Raw genomic sequence first — 26,280 nt, 5'->3', positions numbered from 1 at the left:
CATAGTATAATTCATTACAGACCAAGGTCAAAATGCTTTCAAATAGTTGAGCTGCACTTGATTTAGTTTTCCCGGTACTATGTCCCAAAAGTGCATACTCCAAGCTAAATCAGTATTTATCTAGGTCTGCTATATCCCCTTATATAACCACAATGAAATCTGATTTAAAAATGAAAGACCATGTGTCTCATCCAAAATACTCAAAACCCATGATATGAACATATACTGGCTACCTCAGATAATTGTACATGATGTACATGTTGCTGAAGAACCTCAAACTGCTGTGCCTGAGGATGACAATTTCTGTCCCTTTCGATATAGAGATATACAGTACTAGTCAAAAGTTGACACACCTACTCATTCAAGGGTTTTTCTTTATTTGTACTATTTTCTACATTGTAGAATAATAGTGAAGACTTCAAAACTATGAAATAACACATATGGAATCATGTATCCAAAAAAAAGTGTTAAACAAAACCAAAATATATTTTATATTTGAGATTCTTCAAATATGTGATGACAGCTTTGCACACTCTTGGCATTCTCTCACTCAGCTTCATGAGGTAGTGCTTTGTTAATTTGTGGAACATGAGTTTGAGCCAATCAGTTGTGTTGTGACAAGGTAGGGGTGGTATACAGAAGATTGCCCTATTTGGTAAAAGACCAAGTCCATATTATGGCAAGAACAGCTCAAATAAGCAAAGAGAAATGACAGTCCATCATTACTTTAGACATGAAGGTCAGTCAATCCGGAAAATGTCAAGAACTTTGAAAGTTTCTTCAAGTGCTGTGATAAAAACCATGAAGCGCTATGATGAAACTGGCTCTCATGAGGACCGCCACAGGAAAGGAAGACCCAGAGTTATCTCTGCTGCAGAGGATAAGTTCATTAGTTACCAGCCTCAGAGATTGCAGCACAAATAAATGCTTCATAGAGTTCAAGTAATAGACACATCTAAACATCAACTGTTCAGAGGAGACTGCGTGAATCAGGCCTTCATGGTTGAATTGCTGCAAATAAACTACTACTAAAGGACACTAATAATAAGAAGAGACTTGCTTGGGCCAAAAAACACAAACAATGGACATTACACCAGTGGAAATCTTTCCTTTGGTCTGATGAGTCCAAATTTGAGATTTTTGGTTCCAACTGCCGTGTCTTTGTGAGACGCAGAGTAGGTGAACGGATAATCTCCACATGTGTAGTTTCCACCGTGAAGCATGGAGATGTGACATTGCTTTGCTGGTGACACTGTCTGTAAATTATTTAGAATTCAAGGCACACTTAACCAGCATGGTTACCACTGCATTCTGCAGCGATAAACCATCCCATCTGGTTTGTGCTTAGTGGGACTATCATTTGTTTTTCCAACACGACAATAACCCAACACACCTCCAGGCTATGTAAGGGCTATTTGACCAAGAAGGAGAGGGATGGAGTGCTGCTTCAGATGACCTGGCCTCCACAATCACCCGACCTCAACCTAATTGAGATTGTTTGGGATGAGTTGGACCGCAGAGTGAAGAAAAAGCAGCCAACAAGTGCTCAGCATTTGTGGGAACTCCTTCAAGACTGTTGAAAAAGCATTCCAGGTGAAGCTGGTTTTGAGAATGTCCAGAGTGTGCAAAGCTGTCGTCAAGGCAAAGTGAGGCAACTTTGAAGAATATAACAATATATTTAGATTTGTTCAACACTTTTTGGTTACTACATGATTCCATGTGTGTTATTTCATAGTTTTGATGTCTTCACTATTATTATACAATGTAGAAAATAGTAAAATAAAGAAAAACCCTTAAATGAGTATGTGTCCAAACTTTTGACTGGTACTCTGTCTGTGTGTGTGTGTGTCCACCTCTCTTTTCTCAAAGCTCTCTATACTTTATTGGGGAACATTGAGTTAAGGTAGTTTTCCGCGCAGCGCTCAGGGCCTCTTTTTCACCAACATCTTCATTGTGCAAGTGGTGTAGAGGCACTATCTGTGGATTGTCCATCTGACTGTCCAGGGTTTTCTGTTGTAAGTCCCACCAGAGCAAGCCAGGGTCAATGGTATTTCTCTTGGTAGGTCCTGTTTAAACAGAAAATATAATTACACACAGTTGAGAGACCATGTTGTATATATAGTTGTATATACAGTGCATTCGGGAAGTATTCAGACCCCTTCCCTTTTCCCACATTTTGTTAGGTTACAGCCTTATTCTGGATTAAATTACATTTTTTTCTTCAATCTACACACAATACCCTATAACGACAAAGCGAAAACAGTTTTGTAGAATATTTTGCTAATTTATAAAAAATAAAAAAACAGAAATACCTTATTTACATAAGTATTCAGACCCTTTGCTGTGAAATTCTAAATTGAACTCAGGTGCATTCTGTTTCCATTGATCATCCTTGATGTTTATACAACTTGATTGGAGTCCACATGTGGTTAATTCAATTGATTGGACATAATTTGGAAAGGCACACTCCTGTCTATATAAGGTCCCATAGTTGACAGTGCATGTCAGAGCAAAAACCAAGCCATGAGGTCGAAGGAATTGTCCATAGAGCTCCGAGACAAGATTGTGTCGAGGCACAGATATGGGGAAGGGTAAGAAAAAATGTCCGCAGCAAGGAAGGTCCCCAAGAACACAATGGCCTCCATCATTCTTAAATGGAATAAGTTTGGAACCACCAAGACTCTTCCTAGAGCTGGCTGCCTGGCCAAACTGGGCAATCGGGGCAGAAGGGCCTTCGTCAGGGTGGTGACCAAGAACCTGATGGTCACTCTGACAGAGCTCCAGAGTTCCACTGTGGAGATGGGAGAACCTTCTAGAAGGACAACCATATCTGCAGCACTCCACCAACATGATTCTCTGGTCTGATGAAATTAAGATTTTACTCTTTGGCTTGAATGCCAAGCGTCACGTCTGGAGGATACCAGGCACCATCCCTATAGTGAAGCGTGGTGACAGCATCATGCTGTGGGGATGTTTTTCAGCGGCAGGGACTGGGAAACTAGTCAGGATCGAGGGAAAGATGAACGGAGCAAAGTACAGAGAGATCCTTGATGAAAACCTGCTCCAGAGCGCTCAGGACCTCAGACTGGGGTTCCAACAGAACAACGACCCTAAGCACACAGCCAAGACAAAGGAGCAGAGGCTTCGGGACAAGTCTCTGAATGTCCTTGAGTGGCCCAGCCAGAACCCGGACTTGAACCCAATCTAACATCTCTGGAGAAACCTGAAAATAGCTGTGCAGCGACGCCCTCCATCCAACCTGACAGTGCTTGAGAGGATATGCAGAGCAGAATATGAGAAACTCCTCAAATACAGGTGTGCTAAGCTTGTAGCATCAAACCCAAGAATAATCAAGGCTGTAATCACTGCCTAAGGTGCTTCAACAAAGTACTGAGTAAAGAGTCTGAATACTTATGTAAATATGCAAAAAAAACAAAAAAAACTGTTTTTGCTTTGTCATTATGGGGTATTGTGTAGGTTGATTGAGGTAACAAAACTTGGAAAAAGTCAAGGGGTCTGAATACTTTCCGAATGTCTGTCTGAGCTGAATGGTCAAGACATGGTATTAAATGATAAAAACATTGAGGAAATGATAAATAAATCATACTTTTATTACCTGTTGCATAGCTCACAGCTACCCCAACCAGCACCACTGAAATTGTCCCCACGGCACCAAAGTAGAGGTAGGACATGGAATAAAAGTTCTGCAGACTCGTCCGTCTGTGGAGAAATATTTCCTTGGTCAGCGTACCTCATAAGGTCAAGAGCCTTTCCTAACCATATGACCAGACCAGGAACATCTGGGCCGTAAACTATCCAACATTCAAGATAAGAGACAAGTTATTGAGTTATGAACACTTTAATGAGATATATGATTGATGATAATAACACACTTTTGCTACTTCTACTGGTGGTACTACTCTCAATTTGTTAGTATGTCTCTCCATATGTCTTCCTCACCCATGTTGATATAGGGGAAGCGGCGTGGAGGCGGAGGGTGTGTCCATGCCCAGGCTGCTGTTGACTGTGCTGTTACTTGATGGACACTGATCTGTATAGGTGGGCAGGACTCCCATGGTCTGCAGACTGGGAGGATGGAGGGTTGATCCAATGACCAGCCACAAGGAGATGGAGAAGCCCACCGCCACGCCACTAAACACGCCCTAAAGACAAAAGTAATATAATCTCTGAAGGCAATCAGTCATTATGGAATTCTCTGGAATGAGCTAAAACAAAACTGTGGTATTAGCTGTACAAATAATCTTCCTATGGAGGGTTAGAATTACAAAGGTGAAAAGGGGTACGGGGCAATATCCCCATATCAAATCATGGCACCCTCCTAAGCATCAAAATAGAATCATGGATGGACACCCCTGTAACTCTTATTACATGAGCAACTGATCTTCTCTCTCTTCCCAAATGTTCCCATTGTGCAAACAGCATCTTGTCCAACTCACCGGCCTGTTACTAGCGGGAACAAACATCCCCAGGATGAAAGCCCCAAGAAGTGGGCCACTGACCACTCCCATGACTGTGAAGGACCCCTGAGGAGGAGAAGAATAGAGACAATGTGACACTGGACAAATCCTTCATTATTCTCAGTCCCCAAGGCTTATGGCTGTATGTCAGGACAGCATTTTGGTACACTTGTATTGGTGTCCATAAGAAAGCCTTTAGTGTACCTGATCTGAGTCCGTGGCCTACAGAGACTTTAAACATGAGGAGGAATGTAATATGGTGAAGGGTGGAACCTACTTGAAGAACTCCCCAGTCCAAGAAGGATGAGAGAGCAGCCACCGTGATACATCCAGCCCCATACATGAAAGCTAAAACACAGCGACACATTAGATGCTACAACGCCAGCTTGATAAGGTCACATTCTTTTGTACCACATTGATTATTTAATAATTTGGTACAAAAACCAAACTATTTAGGGTGTTTTTCACTTTAGAGAAGGAGTTGCTGACCTAATACAAAAATATAACTTTAAAATTGCGCTTACACAGCCCTCTGGAAATTAAAATCAACCTCTTCTGTGACATGTTGGCTAGAGTTGGTTTCAGTAGATCATCCATGGTAACAGCTGCCATAGCGTTGATGCTGGTGGAGGCGGTACTGTAAAGCAGTGAATTACCAGCAATGATGTCATCAGTGGTGTCAGTCATATGCTGCTTTATGACTTGATGCATATTACAGACAGGGATTGGATACCTCAGGGTGCCACTGTATGCACAAGCCAGAAAAAGACCGGGAAAGCCAGGGTGGTCTTGAAAGATGTCCAGCACAAAGTATGGCATGTACTTTGAAAGAGAGAAGAGGGGAAATGTATGAAAGCCCAAATATTAACACAAGCGCAATCATTTCATAAAAAGGGAGAAAATAAAAGGTTTACAATTCTGTGAAAGTATATTGGGTGCATTTACTTTAGCTCTCCTGGTACCTCAAGTAGATGTAGATTTCACTTTAGGACCACCCCTTTAGGACCACCCCTTTAGGACCACTCTGGTCCCTGAATACCCCCAACAGTACACATTTTTATTGTAGTCCTTGTCAAGCACACCTGATTCAACTTGTCAACTAACCATCAGGCCCTCAATGAGTTGAATCAGGTATGTTTGTCTGAGGCTACAACAAAAGTTGGGAACCACTGGTGTAGATTGTAGTAGTTATATCATTACTCATTACCTGGTCTGGAGCAGCAATCTTTCCAGACTTCAAAGGGTCACAGTGGGAGTACAAGGCAAACATGACAATGCCGCAGGTAGCTGCACTGCCTACAACGAGACACAAGCCCACTTGGTTGACAAACAACGCCCTGCAGAGAAGGATAAGCAAACATCTATGTTTAGTCCAGTACAGCCTTGTGGGACATTATTTTTCAGCAAACATCCTTGTTTTATATCGGTCAATAGACAGTGTTTTATCAGTAGACGTCCTGTTCCTCCTTTGTTCCCAAACAGTTGAATTATCATAAATGATCATTTCCAGGGCCCATATTCATAAACAGTTTCAGAGTAGGAGTGCTGACCTTATTCATTATATAATAAAGGGTAAAACTGATCCTAGATCAGCACTCGTTATCTGAGGATCACACATTATGAATAAGGACCCTGGTCTTGTGGGTAAGACATGCACACCCTTCCCTCTAGTCCAACTAATCTGGGATTGGAACAGGGACTGTGCTGGACTGCCATGGTCTAAACCAGGGCTCTCCATCCCTGTTCCTGGAGAGCTACTGTCCTGTATGTTTTTTCACTCCAACCCTATTCTTGGAGAGCTACTGTCCTGTACCTTTTTCACTCCAACCCTAATCTAGCACACCTGATTCTAACAATCAGCTGGTTGAATCAGGTTAGTTACAACTGAGGTTGGATTGAAAACCTACAGGAGAGTATCTCTCCAGGAACAGGGTTGGAGAGCTCTTGTCTAAACATATACTAAACATTTGCTGTGCGTCTTATAAAGTAAAGTGAGTCATTCTGGAGTGATTTGGGAATCATTACATCCTTCTGGTTATAATTACTCTGAACATTCCTATCAGTAATCACTCTTTCATGTGTGAAGTGATTGTGATTTGTGGCTCTTATTTATAAATAATAAAAACACCATTGCTCATTTGACTTACTGTATAACAAACTATTGAACATGCACCGTGCATCTCTTAACGCTCATTTGATAGCCTGTATGCGTCAGGGTTCCTTAGTATTTCAGAACTCGCCTTTGCTTCTGTATAAACCAAGGGGTTGCGTATTACCAGTTTATTTTATTTCATTTCCTGTACCTACTAGTCCAGTTGGTTACAGTTATATTCCTCCCTTTTTTATATAGGAAGGTCTAAAGAATCTAGAATCTGCTTTTATTCATTGGCAGCGTTAAAAATATATTAATACATTTCACAAAATGTGAATTTGCATATGATCTTAATCTTACATTATTTTGCTTTATCTTATGTGAAAATAAGAAACTGTGATCCAGCATAGGCTTTGCTGAAAGTGGATGTCTGCACTCACCATTGGGCCTGTCGCTCAGTTCTGCAGGAGATGTAGCGTTGTACCTGTGCCTGGTTCACACCATACATGGACAGCCACAACAGCGTACCGCCAACAGTAAAGCTCCAGAATGTGTATCGCCTCCTTGGGTCGAAGTCAAAACTGATCAAAAGAGAAGGTATTGATGATGTAGTAAGTGTGATTTTTGGGGGCGATTGTGCAATGGATAGCTGAAAGGCATATTGTTAGTTGAATAAAAGGCAGTTTTTTACTCATTAAAGTTAATTCGTGATCCATTGTTGGCAATCTCCAAAACCATTGCTGGCCCACCAACCAAAACAGTGCCCTGGATGAAGATGGCGATGAAGCCAGAGAGCATGACCAGGATCTGGAACACGTCTGTCCAGATGACTGCTTTCATGCCCCCCTGTGGGTTGCGGAGGACAGACAGACAGACAGATAAGATAGATTCAGAGTAGCACCCTGCGCTAATACAGTCCATTTACTATGAAGTATGGAGAAGGCGTTCTCTAAGTCTTACCAATGTGGTGTAAAAAGTACAAATGAACCCAGTTGAGAAGAGGGATGCCCACATATTGAGCCCAGTGGCTGGAATACAATAATTAAAACATTAAAATATTAATAACATTATAACATTATTAAAATATTAATAACAATTGTACGTAACACATTGATAATGTATCACACACACAGGTGGTATAGAGCATTATAACGCTTACTAAGCCTTCACAACAGCTCATGGTCACTATAGTCATACATGCATTTATAAAGAATTACATACAGGAGGTTGCATACACATTATTGTGCTTCTCCAGAGATCATACCTTGGCTCAGGATTAAGGCTGGAGCATAGATCACAATTCCTGTGTAGAGCAGCTGGAAAGAAATGATCAAGTATAAATCAATGGCTAATTGACGGTATATGTTATACACACACATATCTAATATGTATGTATGTATGTATGTATGTATGTATGTATGTATGTATGTATGTATGTATGTATGTATGTATGTACACATTCTGATCTCAACATTATACATAAAGTCATATGAGGACGACTTTGCGCATGCTCTATCAGTTTGTCTTACTTACTGTTGAGACTATAAACTGGACACTTCCAAGCAGCTGCATCTCTCTGCCAAATCTCATCTTGAGGTACTGTGACAGCAAAGCAAAGAGTAATTGTAACAAAACAGTATCCTTCCACACATACTGTTCTTCCTATCCCTCCCCCTGCCTTCCCCGCACACACAAACATTTAAAGTTCAACAGTTGCTAGGCCATAACCCTATTTCTTAATTGCGTAGATCTAGTAGCTATGTGTTGTATGTGCATGGCATCTCTATGGATGCTGTCAATGTAAAGGGTAACAAAACCTCATTGGTGCTGGTGATACCAAGGCGGTAGAACACTGGCAGGAACAGGTATGCAGTCAGACAGGAGTTGATGGTTTGCCCAAGGCACATGTATAGGAACTTAAAACCATAGAGGGAGGCTTCAGCTGGCACTCCCAGGACCTGGACAGCTGACATGAAGCTGGCACACAGTGACATTCCCACGGGTATGACTGGCATACTACGGCCACCGGTGAAGAAGTCATCCACCTTAGCATCACCCGGTTTCTTCTTCAGGGCCTGGAACAGCCCTATTCCCATGGAAACGAGCAGCATGGCAGCAAAGACGACGTAGTCTGCCAGGACAAAGCCTGGTCGGGGTCGTTCGGGGATATGTTCTCCATCCATTGCTTTGTCCTCCTTGTCGTGTTGGATGGTAGAATCAGATGCTCCAGGTGTTTTTTGGGACTGAATAGGATGTATGCATAATGAGTATAAATTACGACGTAGAGGATATGATACAGCACCTTTAAACTGCTGTTTTGACCTTTCAACTGCAATTGGTGCATCTGATAAAAGGTTGCTAGGAAAAATGTATTGAATGAAAGAAACTTTACATTTACAGATAAAATGAGTCCCAGTCATATATAGTGCCTTCAGAAAGCATTCACAACCCTTTCCTTTTTCCAAATGGATACACATACAGTTCCTTTTTTTAAATGGATACAGACATTTGAAGTCGGAAGTTTACATACACCTTAGCCAAAATCATTTAAACTCAGTTTTCCTGACATTTAATCCTAGTAAAAATTCCCTGTTTTAGGTCAGTTAGGATCGCCACTTTATTTTAAGAATGTGAAATGTCAGAATAATAGTACAGAGAATTTTTTTAAAATTTGATTTATTTCATGATTTATTTATTTCATCACATTTCTAGTGGGTCAGAAGTTTACATATACTCAATTAGTATTTGAATTTGGGTGAATTTAGGCCCATTCCTCCTGACAGAGCTGGTGTAACTAAGTCAGGTTTGTAGGCCTCCATGCTCACACACGCTTTTTCAGTTCTGCCCACACATTTTCTATAAGATTGAGGTCAGGGCTTTGTGATGGCCACTCCAATACCTTGACTTTGTTGTCCTTAAGCCATTTTGCCACAACTTTGGAAGTATGCTTGGGGTCATTGTTCATTTGGAAGACCCATTTGCGACCAAGCTTCCGGACTGATGTCTTGAGATGTTGCTTCAATGTATCCACATAATTGTCCTTCCTCTTGATGCCATATATTTTGTGACGTGCACCAGTCCCTCCTGCAGCAAAGCACCCCCACATCATGATGTTGCCACCCCCGTGCTTCACGGTTGGAATGGTGTTCTTCGGCTTGCAAGCCTCCCCCTTTTTCCTCCAAACATAACAATGGTCATTATGGCCAAACAGTTATATTTTTGTTTCATCAGACCAGAGGACTTTTCTCCAAAAAGTACGATCTTTGTCCCCATGTGCAGTTGCAAACCGTAGTCTGGCTTTTATTGTGGCAGTTTTGGAGCATGGCTTCTTCCTTGCTGAGTGGCCGTTCAGGTTATGTTGATATAGGACTCGTTTTACTGTGGATATAGATACTTTTGTACCCGTTTCCTCCAGCATCTTCACAAGGTCCTTTGCTGTTGTTCTGGGATTGATTTGCACCAAAGTACGTTAATCTCTAGGAGACAGAACGCTCCTCCTTCCTGAGCGTTATGACGGCTGCGTGTTTATACTTGCGTACTATTATTTGTACAGATGAACGTGGTGCCTTCAGGTGTTTGGAAGTTGCTCCCAAGGATGAACCAGACATGTGGAGGTCTTTCGATTTCCCATGATGTCAAGTAAAGAGGAACTGAGTTTGACGGTAGGCCTTTAAATACATTCACAGGTACACCTCCAATTGACTCAAATGATGTCAATTAGCCTATCAGAAGCTTCTAAAGACCGGATATCATTTTCGGGAATTTTCCAAGCTGTTTAAAAGGCACAGTCAACTTAGTGTATGTAACTTCTGACCCACTGGCAATGTGATACAGTGAATTATGAGTGAAATAATCTTTCTGTAAACAATTGTTGTAAAAATTACTTGTGTCATACACAAAGTAGATGTCCTAACCGACTCTCCAAAACTATAGTTTGTTATCAAGAAATTTGTGGAGTGGTTGAAAAACAAGTTAATGACTCCAACCTAAACTGTAAACATCCGACTTCAACTGTAATACCCCATATTGTTTTTATTAGTTTTATTCATTTAAAAAAAGAAAAGCTGAAATGTCTTGAGTCAATAATTATTCTACCTCTTTGTTATGGCAAGCCTAAATAAGTTACTGTGTAAACAACTTCACCGACCACCAAAATCCTAGAAGTTGTTTGTGCTTAAGTCAAAATTGCATGGTTCATGATTCGGTTTCTCGGGCCAATCAGAACGGTTTGAATGTGTTCCGATTCAAGAAGTTGTTGAGGTGGAAGCAAATCTATTCTCATTGCAGAGAAGACATGTTAGTGGGCGTGGTGTTTTGCCAGAGCGATGTGGATGGGTAGCCAGGCAAGTTTGACATCGCAACCAGCGGCTTCTATAGCCAGCGTGACAGTGTGGGAATTTGTCAGTTTTGGTTATTACCTATTATGACCCTATTCCTGAAAGTGAAGACTCCCAGGAACTTACAGAGCTCCAAAAGTATTGTGACAGTAAATTTGTTGTTGTTATGGCTCTGTACTCCAACACTTTAGATTTGAAATGATACAATGACTGAGGTTAAGTGCAGATTGTCAGATTTAATTTGAGGGTATTTTCATCCATTTTGTATGAACCGTTTAGAAATTAAAGCACTTTTTGTACATAGTCCACCCATTTTAGGGGACCAAAACTATTGTGACATTCACTTACAGTTTGTGTATCAAAGTAGTCAAAAGTAGGCCAATGTCATCACAAAAATGCAGCCTAAATAACGTGAATCAGTGAAGTACTCCTTCAGATAAAGATCTGTATAGCTCCTGTTCTGGCACATCATTTGATTATATGCTGAGGGTATGAAACTAAATGTTCCGGGGCTAAAGTGTTTCAATTTGAAGGGACCAAATAAAATGTTAAAGGATCTTTACATTTTTTTAACTTCAATTTGTCCATGTGCCCTGAAAGAAGTCAATGGGGCCAGGAGAGACTGTCATCCACAGTTTTGTTGTTTCAAAAGCCACAGCTAAATTAACCCCCAAAAAAAACAATAGATAGGGGCAACCTCACCATGTTTAAAATTGCATGACCAAATCAACTCAAAAACTTGGTTCTAAGTTACTTTTACATGGTGAGCTGGTCCCTATCACTCCCATAGTTTTGTAGTTATTATTGCCTTAAGTTAGCTTAAGTTGGCCGTGGCTTTTGAAACAAATTTGAACCATAGATGACTGTCTCTCTTGGCCCCATGGATTACTTTCTGGGTAAATGACAAAACAGAGTCGGAAAAAGTGAAGACTAACTATATATTCATGAAAACTTTAACATTTGTCTGACTAAATTTGTTTGATATAGAGGAAGTCTTCATAAAGACCATCAAAAGTCATTGTACTTCCATTTGTGAGGCTATTTGGTTCACGGTGCAATACAATATTGATTATTGAATTACCTTTGCTCTAGTTTGTTCTTTTATCAATCCTTTAACATGTTTAATAATGATATCTTAGCTAGCTTGATGACAGTGGCCCTTTTTGCTTATTTTTGATTTTCAAATAAATAACTGGATAGAAGTAGGAAATGCAGGAAATGGGCTTTAGGTGGGAAAAGAAATGTCTGGTGGAGGACCCCACCACTTTGTCTCCCCTACCTCTAAAACCATAGTTGTGCACACTGGCACTTTAAGTGGGTTCATAAATATTGTCTCAATAACCCAACATTTGCTTATGAAACCATTATACAGGTTAAGCGGGAAACTCATTCCATTATATCCTGTATCCATGATCAGATTAAAACCACAAAACAATTTGACAAACTTGAAAAAGTTCAAATAACCTTACCTGTGTCCTCTCTAAAACTCAAATTCCCAGTCTCTGAAAAGCCTTTACCTTCTAACCTTCTTCTTCTGCAGAGTTTCAATTGACAATAGCCTAAGACATTAGGACATTTTTAGAATGCCAAGTGATGATGAAGAATAGCAGCACCTTTCATTAAAAGTGGCTTTGCAAACTTGGTCTGTTACAGTGAGTGGAAGGTGCTTTGTGTGTTGAACAAGGTATTGGGGGAGGAGCAAGAGTAAAAGAGGTCAGGAGGATTAGAATAAGAGGGATTTTAATAAGTTGAAATGTTCCTTATTGTCATGCTGCTGAAATTAACTAATGGGAATGAGATGGGTTAAAAACACTGTAAATGCATCAGAATTAACACTGGTTTAGATCTTGATTGTGTTTAATTGAGCATATGCAGTTCACTTTCACCTACATTTAAAATGTGCTAATATTTCAGGATTTTATAAAAACATTCAAGTTCAGTTTTATTGATGCCCATATGAGTCAACACAGGCTGAAATCCATGGGCATAATATACTAATTGACATCCATAAATATATCAATAGGTAAAACATTTAATTACATGTCCTTGTGTATGCGGACACATCTTTAAAGCAACAATCAGCAGTTAAAAAGATAAAAGTATCTTCCCTGCCCCGTTTCTGTAAAAAGCTGAGGGATGGAGCTTGCGGAAAAAAACACTTTAATTCATGGACAGAGCTTTGGGATGCAAGGACTGACCATCCACGATATCACTTATGATTTCATAAGTCCAAAACACAATGGAGAATATTCAACACAAACTTGCTTTACAAATACATTTCACAAAGAGAGAGGTTGTGGTATTTGTGACTCTCCTCTTTAGCTTTAAGTTACCCTATTTTACAAATAGTACAGGTTAATTCTGTTTCATGCTACAAATCACCTTTACATGGGAGTCTTGAGTTCCCATTGAATGCATTTCACGATATTAGTTTAGCCATAAAGGGTCTGAACACCAAAAGTACAGGAGATCCGGCAGTGTAAATGTCTTGGAAAACTCATACAACACACCACGACTCAGCTTATGTCACAATACTAGTTGTCGCAATGCCTCTTTGAAGACTATAAACCTGAATACAGCTGCACTTGACAACTGAGAATTGTATGACTCCTGATATAGTATCACTTCACTAGCTCTGGCTGACTAACAGCTACCGTCAAGGCTCCAAAAACGTACACATACCTAATTGACTTGTTTGCTTCTTCCCTACAAGCTTACACAATTGGTCCCTTCACCAGCTGCCAAATATCTGGTACGTCATCCAATATTGGAGAAAACAGCTGGTTGCAGAGTTGTATCGACAAAAAAAGTGTAGTCTGAAGACTTTTGTAAGCCCTTAAAGGGTCCTGAAAAGATTTGGATTCGCATGTAAAAACAGCATTTTGACTAAAATATCACCTATAATATTTTTGGGGAACAGAAATGCTCTAAGATGTGGGAAAAATGTTGTTTGAAGAGACACTGAATGGGCGAGAAGCTTATATCCATGAGCTCGCCTTGACTGACAGTTCTTTGAAACAGCTATGTTAAGAAACTTGGATGTAGTGAGAAGTGTTGCAGTAAAATCATCTTAAGCAAATTTGGTGATACACAAAGCAACATTGAAATTGCATCAATGAGGGCCATTTTTATAACATTTCTTCAGACATCTCTCGTTTGGCATGTCTCTTGTGATGCGGTTCACTGCAGCACTGGGGGATGTGTTGACATTTGTATTTATTATGGATCCCCATTTGCTGCTGCCAAAGCAAATAATACAATTATTAAACATTAAAATGCATTTTAAAACAGGTTAAGTGTGGGCCCTGAAATGACAACTGCGTCAGAGTTTTGAACAACCCTTGTCCCCCCCCTTTTGTTTCATGCTGGCTGAAGATCTAGCTACTGCAGCCAGTAACTAACTAACACTAGAAAGATGAAAGGAAAACACAAGTTCACACTATTCATCTATGGCAAAAATAATTAAAATTACCTGATATCCTACAGTTGTGGCCAAAAGTTGAGAGAATGACACAAATATTACTTTTCACAAAGTCTGCTGCCTCCGTTTGTATGATGGCAATTTGCATATACTCCAGAATGTTATGAAGAATGATCAGAGGAATTGCAATTAATTGCAAAGTCCCTCTTTGTCATGCAAATAACTGAATCCCAAAACAACATTTCCACTGCATTTCAGCCTTGCCACAAAAGGACCAGCTGACATCATGTCAGTGATTCTCTCGTTTAAACAGGCACAGGTGTGAGGGTTGACGAGGACAAGGCTGGAGATCACTCTGTCATGCTGATTGAGTTCGAATAACAAACTGGAAGCTTCAAAAGGAGGGTGGTGCTTGGAATCATTGTTCTTCCTCGGTCGATCATGGTTACCTGCAAGGAAACACGTGTGGACTTCATTGCTTTGCACAAAAAGGGCTTCCCCAGGCAAGGATATTGCTGCCAGTAAGATTGCACCTAAATCAACCATTTATCGGATCATCAAGAACTTCAAGGAGAGTGGTTCAATTGTTGTGAAGTAGGCTTCAGGGCGCCCAAGAAAGTCCAGCAAGCGCCAGGACCATCTCTTAAAGTTGATTTAGCTGCGGGATCGTGGCACCACCAGTACAGAGCTTGCTCAGGAATGGCTGCAGGCAAGTGTGAGTGCATCTGCACACACAGTGAGTCGAAGACTTTTAGAGGATGGCCTGGTGTCAAGAAGGGCAGCAAAGAAGCCACTTCTCTCCAGGAAAAACATCAGAGAAAGACTGATATTCTGCAAAAGGTACAGGGATTGGACTGCTGAGGACTGGGGTAAAGTCATTTTCTCTGACGAATCCCCTTTCCGATTGTTTGGGGCATCTGGAAAAAAGCTTGTCCGGAGAAGACAAGGTGAGCACTACCATCAGTCCTGTGTCATGCCAACAGTAAAGCATCCTATCCTGAGACCATTCATGTGTGGGGTTGCTTCTCAGCCAAGGGTGTGGGCTCACTCACAATTTTGCCTAAGAACACAGCCATGAATAAAGAATGGTACCAACACATCCTCCGAGAGCAACTTCTCCCAACCATCCAGGAACAGTTTGGTGACGAACAATGCCTTTTCCAACATGATGGAGCACCTTGCCATAAGGCAAAAGTGATAACTAAGTGACTCAGGGAACAAAACATTGATATGTTGGGTCCATGGCCAGGAAACTCCCCTGACCTTAATCCCATTGAGCACCTGTGCTCAATCATCAAGAGGCAGGTGGACAAACAAAAACCCACAAATTCTGACAAACTCCAAGCATTGATTATGCAAGAAGGGGCTGCCATCAGTCAGGATGTGGCCCAGAATTTAACTGACAGCATGCCAGGGCCGATTGAAGAGGTCTTGAAAAAGAAGGGTCTACACTGCAAATATTGACTCTTTGCATGAACATCATGTTGTAATTGTCAATAAAAGCCTTTTGACACTTATGAAATGCTTGTAATTATACTTCAGTATTCCATAGTAACATCTGACAAAAATATCTAAAGACACTGAAGCAGAAAACTTTGTGGAAATTAAATATTTGTGTCATTCTCAAAACATTTGGCCACAACTGTACAGTCAAATTTTGGCACCAGTAGATGAACTGTCTAGCTAAACTCTGCAAAAAAGAAAATGGCCCTTTTTCAGCACCCTGTCTTTCAAAGATAATTCGTAAAAATCCAAATAACTTCATAGATCTTCATTGTGAAGGGTTTAAATACAGTTTCCCATGCTTGTTCAATGAACCATAAACAAGTCATTAACATGCACCTGTCGACCCGTCGTAAAGACACTAACAGCTTACAGATGGCAGGCAATTAAAGGCACAGTTATGAAAACTTAGGATACTAAATAGGCCTTTCTACTGACTCTGAAAAAACACCAAAAGAAAGATACCCAGAGTCCCTGCTCATCTGTGTGAACGTGCCTTAGGCATGCTGCAAGGAGGCATGAGGACTGCAGATGTGGCCAGCGCAATAAATTGCAATGTCCGTACTGTGAGACGCCTAAGGCAGCGCTACAGGGAGACAGGACGGACAGCTGATCATCCTCGCAGTGGCAAACCACGTGTAACAACACCTGCACAGGATTGGTCATTCCGAACAGCACATGAGCGGGACAGGTACAGGATGGCAACAACAACAACTGCCCGAGTTACACCAGGAACGCACAATCCCTACATCAGTGCCTAGACTGTCCGGAATAGGCTGAGAGAGGCTGGACTGAGGACTTGTAGGCCTGTTGTAAGGCAGGTCCTCACCAGACATCACCGACAAGAACGTCGCCTATGGGCACAAACCCACCGTCGCTGAACCAGACAGGACTGGCAAAAAGTGCTCTTCACTGACGAGTCGGGGTTTTGTCTCACTAGAGGTGATGGTCGGATTCACGTTTATCGTCGACGGAATGAGTGTTACACCGAGGCTTGTACTCTGGAGCTGGATCGATGTTGAGGTAGAGGGTCCGTCATGGTCTGGGGCGGTGTGTCACAGCATCATCGGACTGAGCTTGTTGTCATTGCAGGCAATCTCAACACTGTGCGTTACATGGAAGACATCCTCCTCCCTCATGTGGTACCCTTCCTGCAGGCTCATCCTGACATGACCCTCCAGCATGACAATGCCACCAGTTCTGCCATAGCCAGCGAAGAGCCCAGATCTCAATCCCATTGAACACGTCTGGGACCTGTTGGATCGGAGGGTGAGGGCTAGGGCCATTCCCCTCAGCAATGTCCGGCAACTTGCAGGTGCCTTGTGGAAGAGTGAGGTAACTTCTCACAGCAAAAACTGGCAAATCTGCCCCGAAGCTAGCACCAGTTAGCCATGAGCCAAGCGCATCTCCCGGATAGAAAACTAAATTACTACAACTACAATACCTCTTTCGCCATCTGGCTTGGATCCTTAGTTGACGCGGTGCCCCGCCGACGAATACTCCATCCACTGTGCCTTCAACCGGCCTCCATTGGACCTCGGAGCAGACGCTTCTACTAGCCCCGGGCTACTAACTTTAAATGCTGTGTGCTAGCTTAGTAACAACTACTCCGCGGATTCCCTGTCCCATATATTGCGGTCCCCTGGACCCTATGATCACATGGCTACATAGCTGATTCTCGCTGGACTGTTCATTAATCACGGTACTCCATTCTGTTTATTTATTATTGTACACTGTTGTTTAGGTTAGTTATTGTTGTTTTAGTTTACTGCGGAGCCCCTAGTTCCACTCATACCTCTGATACCTCCTTTGTCCCACCTCCCACACATGCAGTGATCTCACTCATTATAACCAGCTTATCCAGAGACACAACCTCTCTTATCATCACTCAGTCCCTGGGCTTACCTCTGCTGTACCCGCACCGCACCATACCAGTCTGCACATTATGCCCTGAATCTATTCTACCAAGCCCAGAAATCTGCTCCTTTTATTCTTTGTCCACAACGGTCTCGGCGACCAGTTTTGATAGCCTTTAGCCGTACCCTCATCCTACTCCTCCTCTGTTCCTTGGGTGATGTGGAGGTAAACCCAGGCCCTGCGTATCCCCAGGCACCCTCATTTGTTGACTTCTGTGATCGAAAAAGCCTTGGTTTCATGCATGTCAACATCAGAAGCCTCCTCCCTAAGTTTGTTTTACTCACTGCTTTAGCACACTCCGCCAAACCCTGATGTCCTTGCCATGTCTGAATCCTGGCTTAGGAAGGCCACCAACAAGATAGAACTGCCAAAGGGGAAGGAGTTGCAATCTACTGCAGAGATAGCCTGCAAAGTAATGTCATACTTTCCAGGTCTATACCCAAACAGTTTGAACTTCTAATTTTAAAAATGAACCTCTCCAGAAATAAGTCTCTCACTGTTGCCGCCTGCTATCGACCCCCCCTCCGCTCCCAGCTGTGCCCTGGACACCATTTGTGAATTGATCGCCCCCCATCGTTCTGTTAGGTGACCTAAATTGGGATATGCTTAACACCCCGGCAGTCCTACAATCTAAGCTAAATGCCCTCAATCTCACACAAATCATCAAGGAACCCACCAAGTACAACCCTAAATCTGTTAACATGGGCACCCTCATAGACATTATCCTGACCAACTTGCCCTCCAAATACACCTCCACTGTTTTCAATCTGGATCTCAGCGATCATTGCCTCATTGCCTGTATCCGCTATGAGTCTGCGGTCAAACGACCACCCCTCATCACTGTCAAACACTCCCTAAAACACTTCTGTGAGCAGGCCTTTCTAATCGACATGTCCCGTGTATCCTGGAAGGATATTGAGCTCATCCCGTCAGTCGAGGATGCCTGGTCATTCTTTAAAAGTAATTTCCTCACCATCTTAGAAAAGCATGCCCAGTTCAAAAAATGCCGAACTAAGAACAGATATAGCCCTTGGCTCACTCCAGACCGGACTGCCCTTGACCAGCACAAAAACATCCTGTGGCGGACTGCAATAGCATCAAATAGTCCCCACGATATGCACCTGTTCAGGGAAGTCATGAACCAATACAAGCAGTCAGTCAGGAAAGCAAAGGCTAGCTTTTTCAAGCAGAAATTCGCATCCTGTAGCTCTAACTCCAAAAGGTTTTGGGACACTAAAGTCCATGGAGAATAAGAGCACTTCCTCCCAGCTGTCCACTGCACTGAGGCTAGGCAACACAGTCACCACTGATAAATCCATGATAATCGAAAATTTCAATAAGCATTTCTCAATGGCTGGCCATGCCTTCCTCCTGGCTACCCCAACCCCGGCCAACAGCTCCCCCCCCCCCCCCCTGCAGCTACTCGCCCAAGCCTCCTCAGCTTCTCCTCAGCTTCTCCTTCACCCAAATCCAGACAGCAGATGTTCTGAAAGAGCTGCAAAACCTGGACTAGTACAAATCAGCTGGGCTAGACATTATGGACCCTCTCTTTCTAAAACTATCCGCCGCCATTGTTGCAACCCCTATTACCTGCCTGTTCAACCTCTCTTTCGTATCGTACGAGATCCCGAAAGATTGGAAAGCTGCAGCGGTCATCCCCCTCTTCAAAGGGGGTGACACCCTAGACCCAAACTGTTACAGACCTATATCCACCCTGCCCTGCCTATCTAGTCTTCGAAAGCCAAGTTAATAAACATATCACTGACCATTTCGAATCCCACCGTACCTTCTCCGCTGTGCAATCCGGCTTCCGAGCCGGTCACGGGTGCACCTCAGCCACGCTCAAGGTACTAAACGATATCATAACCGCCATCGATAAAAGACAGTACTTTGCAGCCGTCTTCATCGACCTGGCCAAGGCTTTTGACTCACCGTATTCTTATCGGCAGACTCAATAGCCTTGGTTTTTCTAATGACTGCCTCGCCTGGTTCACCAACTACTTGGCATGTTGTCCGGACCTCTGGCAGTCTCTATGGGGGTGCCACAGGGTTCAATTCTCGGGCTGACTCTTTTCTCTGTATATATCAATGATGTCGCTCTTGCTGCGGGCGATTCCCTGAGCCACCTCTAAGCAGACGACACCAGTCTGTATACTTCTGGCCCTTCCTTGGACACTGTGCTAACTAACCTAACCAAATGAGCTTCAATGCCATACAACACTCCTTCCGTGACCTCCAACTGCTTTTAACCTGTTAGTACTCTAGGGGCAGTATTTCATTTTTGGATAAAAAGACGTGCCCGTTTTAAGCGCAATATTTTGTCACGAAAAGATGCTCGAATATGCTTGGAATTGATAGTTTTGGAAAGAAGACAGTCTTACGTTTCCAGAACTGCAAAGATTTTCACTGTGAGTCCCTTAGAACAAATGCTTCGGGCAAAACCCAAGATGTATGACCGACCAGGAAATGCACAGGATTTCTGAGGCTACGTTTTCCATGATCGCCTTATATGGCTGTGAATGCGACAGGAATGAACGGACTCTTTATCTTGTTTCCCCAAGGTCTCTGCAGCATTGTGACGTATTTGTAGGAATATCATTGGAAGATTGACCATAAGAGACTACAATTGCCAAGTGTCCCTCTTGGTGTCTGTGTGGCATTTGGTGCGTAAAACTCAGCTCCCAGTATTTTTCCATTCGAATCTCAGAACAAACCAGGCTACAAGGACGGTGCTTTCAATGGAGAGATATATGACAAACCACCTTCAGGATTGATTCAAACAACGTTTTCCATGTTTCAGTCGATATTATGGAGTTAATTCGGAAAAAAGTTCGACATGTAGGTGACTGAATTTTCGGTTAGTTTCGGTAGCCAAATGCATAGTAACAAAAGGGAACGATGTGTCCTACACAAGAATCTTTCAGGAAAAACTGGACATCTGCTATGTAACTGAGAGTATCCTCATTGAAACATCTGAAGTTCTTCAAAAGGTAAATTATTTTATTTGATTCCTTGGCTGGTTTTTGTGAATATGTTGCGTGCTAAATGCTAACGCTAAATGCTAAGCTAGCTATCACCACTCTTACACAAATTATTGATTTTCTCTGGTTCTAAAGCATATTTTGAAAATCTGAGACGACAGGATTGTTAAGAAAAGGATAAGCTTGAGAGCAGGCATATTTATTTCATTTCATTTGCGATTTTTAGAAATCGCTAACGTTGCGTTATGGTAATGAGCTTGAGGCTGTAGTAACGATACCGCATGCGGGATGGGGCGGACTAAACCAAATGCATGCTTTCAACCGTTCGCTGCTGCACCCGCCCGACTAGCATCACCACCCTGGACGGTTCCGACCTAGAATATGTGGACAACTATAAATACCTAGGTGTCTGGCTAGACTGTAAACTCTCCTTCCAGACTCATTTTAAACATCTCCAATCAAAAATCTAATCTAGAATCAGCTTTCTATTTCGCAACAAAGCCTCCTTCACTCACGCCGCCAAACTTACCCTAGTAAAACTGACTATCCTACCGATCCTTGACTTCGGCCAGGTCACCTACAAAATAGCTCCTAACACTCTACTCAGCAAACTGGATGCAGTTTATCACAATGCCATCTGTTTTGTTACCAAATCACCTTATACCACCCACCACTGCGACCTGTATGCTCTAGTCGGCTGGGCCTCGCGACATATTCGTCGCCAGACCCACTGGCTCCAGGTCATCTACAAGTCTATGCTAGGTAAAGCTCCGCATTATCTCAGTTCACTGGTCACGATAACAACACCCACCCGTAGCACACGTTCCAGCAGGTATATCTCACTTATCATCCCCAAAGCCAACACCCCATTTGGTCGCCTTTCCTTCCAGTTCTCTGCTGCCAGTGACTGGAACGAATTGCAAAAGTTGGAGACTTATTTCCCTCACCAAATTTAAACATCAACTATCTGAGCAGCTAACCGATCGCTGCAGCTGTACATAGTTCATCGGTAAATAGCCCACCCAATCTACCTACCTCATCCCCATACTGTTATTTTATTTTCTGCTCTTTTGCACACCAGTATCTCTACTTGCACATCATCATCTGCTCATTTATCACTCCAGTGTTCATCTGCTAAATTGTAACTATTCGCTCCTATGGCCTATTTATTGCCTACCTCCTCATGCCTTTTGCACACACTGTATATACACTTTATTTTTTCTACCGTGTCATTGATTTGTTTGTGTTATTGGCTTGTTTATTGTTTACTCCATGTGCAACTCTGTGTTGTTGTCTGTGTCATACTGCTTTGCTTTATCTTGGCCAGGTCACAGTTGCAAATGAGAACTTGTTCTCAACTAGCCTACCTGGTTAAATAAAGGTGAAATAACATAAAAAAATAAAAATAAATTGTGTATTAAATTCAAATCCAATTTTATTTGTCACATACACATGGTTAGCAGATGTTAATGCGAGTGTAGCGAAATGCTTGTGCTTCTAGTTCCAACAATGCAGTAATAACCAACCAGTAATCTAACCTAACAATTCCAAAACTACTACCTTATACACACAAGTGTAAAGGGATAAAGAATATGTACATAAAGATATATGAATGAGTGATGGTACAGAACGGCATAGGCAAGATGCAGTAGAATGGTATCGAGTACAGTATATACATATGAGATGAGTAATGTAGGGTATGTAAACATAAAAGTGGCATAGTTTAACCTGTTGCTTCTACCCGGGACGCTTGCGTCCCAACTAGAGCTCTGGAAATGCAAATGCGCTACGCTAAATGCTAATAGTATTAGTTAAAACTCAAAAGTTCATTAAAATACACATGCAGGGTATCGAATTAAAGCTACACTCGTTGTGAATCCAGGCAACAAGTCAGATTTTTAAAATGCTTTTCGGCGAAAGCATGAGAAGCTATTATCTGATAGCATGCAACACCCCAAAAGACCCACAGGGGACGTAAACAAAATAATTAGCATTTCGGCGTTACACAAACCGCACAATAAAATAGAAAACATTCATTACCTTTCACCATCTTCTTTGTTGGCACTCCTAGATGTCCCATAAACACTATTTGGGTCTTTATTTAGATTAAATCGGTCCATATAAAGCCTAGATATCGTTATATGTAGACTGTGTGATAAACGAAAAAAACATCGTTTCAAAACGTAACGTCATTTTTTAAAATTCAAAAAGTCGACGATAAACTTTCACAAAACACTTCGAAATACGTTTGTAATGCAACTTTAGGTATTAGTAAACGTTAATAAGCGATAAAATTCATCAGGAGGCGATGTAAAGATCATTAGCTGTCCGTCTGGAAAAATGTCCGGCTAGAAACTCAACGAAAATATCCGGTCCTAGACCGGATTAGATACGGTGTCCTGTATGTGTTTGACCAAGAAAAAACTCGAAGGGAAATGACAAGACTCTAGACACCCTGTGGAAGCTGTAGGTACTGCAACCTCAGTCAATTAATTGTGGTTCACGTTTATCAATGGGTTCAAGTAGCGCATGGATATATTTTCCCCATTTTCAGTGATCAGTTTTTCCTGTGCTTTTCGATGTAAATGCCGTTCTGGTAAAGCCACAGCAGTGATTTAACCCGTTTTTTAAACGTCTGAGTGTTTTCTATCCACACAGACTAAGCAAATGCATATACTATATTCCTGGCATGAGTAGCAGGGCGCTGAAATGTTGCGCGATTTTTAACAGAATGTTCAAAAAGTAGAGGGTCGACTGAAGAGGTTAAAGTGGCTAGTGATACATGTATTACATAAAGATGGCAAGATGCAGTAGATGAGAGTACAGTATATACATATGAGATGAATAATGTAGGGTATGTAAACATTATATTAAGTGGCTTTGTTTGAAGTGGCTAGTGCTACATTTTTTAACATCAATTTCCATTATTAAAGTGAGCTGGAGTTGAGTCAGTATGTTGGCAACAGCCACTCAATGTTAGTGGTGGCTCTTTAACAGTCTGATGGCCTTGAAACTGTTTTTCAGTCTCTCAGTCCCTGCATTTATGCACCTGTACTGGTCTTACCTTCTGGATGATAGCGGGGTGAACAGGCAGTGGCTCGGGTGGATGTTGTCCTTGATTATCTTTATGGCCTTCCTGTGACATCGGGTGGTGTAGGTGTCCTGCAGGTAATTTGCCCCCGGTGATGCGTTGTGCAGACCTCACTACCCTCTGGAGAGCCTTACGCTTGTGGACGGAGCAGTTGCCATACCAGGCGGTGATACAGCCCGACAGAATGCTCTCGATTGTGCATCTGTAGAAGTTTGTGAGTGCTTTTGGTGACAAGCCGGATTTCTTCAGCATCCTGAGGTTGAAGAGGCGCTGCTGCGCCTTCTTCACCACGCCGTCTGTGTGGGTGGACCAATTCAGTTTGTCCGTGATGTGTACGCCGAGGAACTTAAAACATACTACCCTCTCCACTACTGTCCCGTCGATGTGGATAGGGGGGTGCTCCGTCTGCTGTTTCCTGTCCACAATCCAGTCCACAATCATCTCCTTTGTTTTGTTGACGTTGAGTGTTAGGTTATTTTCCTGACACCACACTTCCAGGGTCCTCACCTCCACCCTGTAGGCCGTCTCGTCGTTGTTGGTAATCAAGTCTACCACTGTGGTGTCGTCCGCAAACTTGATGATTGAGTTGGAGGTGTGCATGGCCACGCAGTCGTGGGTGAACAGGGAGTACAGGAGAGGGCTCAGAACGTACCCTTGTGGGGCCCCAGTGTTGAGAATCAGCGGGGTGGAGATGTTGTTGCCAACCCTCACCACCTGGGGGCGGCCCGTTAGGAAGTCCAGTACCCAGTTGCACAGGGCGGGGGTCGAGACCCAGGGTCTCGAGCTTGATGACAAGTTGAGGGTATGATGTTGTTAAATGCTGAACTGTAGTCGATGAACAGCATTCTCATATAGGTATTCCTCTTGTCCAGATGGGTTAGGGCAGTGTGCAGTTCGGTTGCGATTGTGTCGTCTGTGGACCTATTGGGGCAGTAAGCAAATTGGAGTGGGTCTAGGGTGTCAGGTAGGGTGGAGGTGATATGGTCCTTGACTAGTCTCTCAAAGCACTTCATGATGACGGAAGTGAGTGCTACGGGGCGGTAGTCGTTTAGCTCAGTTACCTTAGCTTTCTTGGGAACAGGAACAATGGTGGCCCTCTTGAAGCATGTGGGAACAGCAGACTGGGATAAGGATTGATTGAATATGTCCGTAAACACACCAGCCAGCTGGTCTGCGCATGCTCTGAGGGCGCAGCTGGGATTGCCTTCTGGGCCTGCAGCCTTGCGTTAACACGTTTAAATGTTTTACTCACGTCGGCTGCAGTGAAGGAGAGTCCGCAGGTTTTGGTAGTGGGCCGTGTCAGTGGCACTGTATTGTCCTCAAAGCGAGCAAAGAAGTTATTTAGTCTGTCTGGGAGCAAGACATCCTGGTCCACAACGGGGCTGGTTTTATTTTTGTAATCTGTGATTGACTGTAGACCCTGTCACATACCTCGTGTCTGAGCCGTTGAATTGCAACTCTACTTTGTCTCTATACTGACGCTTAGCTTGTTTGATTGCCTTGCGGAGGGAATAGCTACACTGTTTGTATTTGTTAATGTTTCCGGCCACCTTGGTTCATGCTTTCAGTTTCGCGCGAATTCTGCCATCAATCCACAGTTTCTGGTTTGGAAATGTTTTAATAGTTGCTGTGGGTATGACATCGCCGATGCACTTTCTAATGAACTCGCTCACTGAATCAGCGTATTCGTCAATGTTGTTGTTGGACGCAATGCCGAACATATCCCAATCCACGTGATCGAAGCAGTCGAAGCGTGGAATCAGATTGGTCGGACCAGCGTTGAACAGACCTGAGCACGGGAGCTTCTTGTTTTAGTTTCTGTCTGTAGGCTGGAAGCAACAAAATGGAGTTTTGGTCAGCTTTTCCGAAAGGAGGGTGGGGGAGGGCCTTATATGCGTCGCGGAAGTTAGAATAACAATGATCCAGGGTTTTACCAGCCCTGGTTGCGCAATCGATATGCTGAATTTAGGGAGTCTTGTTTTCAGATGAACTTTGTTAAAATCCCCAGCTACAATGAATGCAGCCTCAGGATATGTGGTTTTCAGTTTACAAAGAGCCAAATAAAGTTCATTCAGGGCCATCGATGTGTCTGCTTGAGGGGAATATATATGGCCGTGATTATAAGAAGAGAATTCCCTTGGTAGATAATGCGGTCGACATTTGATTGTGAGGAATTCTAAGTCAGGTGAACAGAAGGACTTGAGTTCCTGTATGTTGTTATGACCACACCACGTCTAGTTAATCATAAGGCATACCCCCCCCGCCCCTCTTCTTTCCAGAAAGATGCTTGTTTCTGTCGGCGCGATGCGTGAAGAAACCAGCTGGCTGCACCGACAGAGTCTCTCGAGTGAGCCATGTTTTCGTGAAGCAAAGAACTTTACAGTCTCGGATGTCTCTCTGGAAGGCAACCCTTGCTCGGATTTCATCAACCTTGTTGTCAAGAGACTGGACATTGGCGAG

At 42.7% G+C, this 26,280-nt stretch overlaps 1 protein-coding gene across 1 annotated transcript; it reads right to left on the bottom strand.

Annotated features, from left to right (window-relative positions):
• Positions 1–1,772: 1,772 nt before the first annotated feature.
• slc5a5 (solute carrier family 5 member 5) lies at positions 1,773–12,531 on the bottom strand. Its single transcript, XM_029633435.2, has 15 exons — positions 12,377–12,531; positions 8,388–8,813; positions 8,104–8,169; positions 7,835–7,886; positions 7,531–7,598; positions 7,262–7,416; positions 7,011–7,151; positions 5,686–5,815; positions 5,212–5,300; positions 5,003–5,115; positions 4,756–4,826; positions 4,458–4,544; positions 3,961–4,163; positions 3,617–3,720; positions 1,773–2,066 (listed from the first exon to the last, which is right to left on the bottom strand). The coding sequence occupies exons 2-15, from the start codon at positions 8,751–8,753 to the stop codon at positions 1,864–1,866; spliced, it is 1,848 nt and encodes a 615-aa protein (XP_029489295.1). The 5' UTR covers positions 8,754–8,813; positions 12,377–12,531; the 3' UTR covers positions 1,773–1,863.
• Positions 12,532–26,280: the final 13,749 nt, after the last annotated feature.

Source organism: Oncorhynchus nerka, linkage group LG25 (genome assembly GCF_034236695.1).
Source record: "Oncorhynchus nerka isolate Pitt River linkage group LG25, Oner_Uvic_2.0, whole genome shotgun sequence".
In the NCBI taxonomy this organism is placed as follows: domain Eukaryota; kingdom Metazoa; phylum Chordata; class Actinopteri; order Salmoniformes; family Salmonidae; genus Oncorhynchus; species Oncorhynchus nerka.
The sequence above is the reverse complement of the archived record's forward strand: the minus strand, read 5'-3'. Positions and strand labels throughout refer to the sequence as shown.

Bases quoted from the DNA above. Each gene is read 5' to 3' on its own strand.
- slc5a5 (XM_029633435.2), bottom strand. From the start codon at position 8,753: ATGGATGGAGAACATATCCCCGAACGACCCCGACCAGGCTTTGTCCTG. The intron at 7,599-7,834 runs GTATGATCTCTG...ATTGTATTCCAG, and splicing joins AGCCTTAATCCTGAGCCAAG to CCACTGGGCTCAATATGTGG. The intron at 4,827-5,002 runs GTAAGCGCAATT...GCTGTGTTTTAG, and splicing joins TTTAATTTCCAGAGGGCTGT to CTTTCATGTATGGGGCTGGA.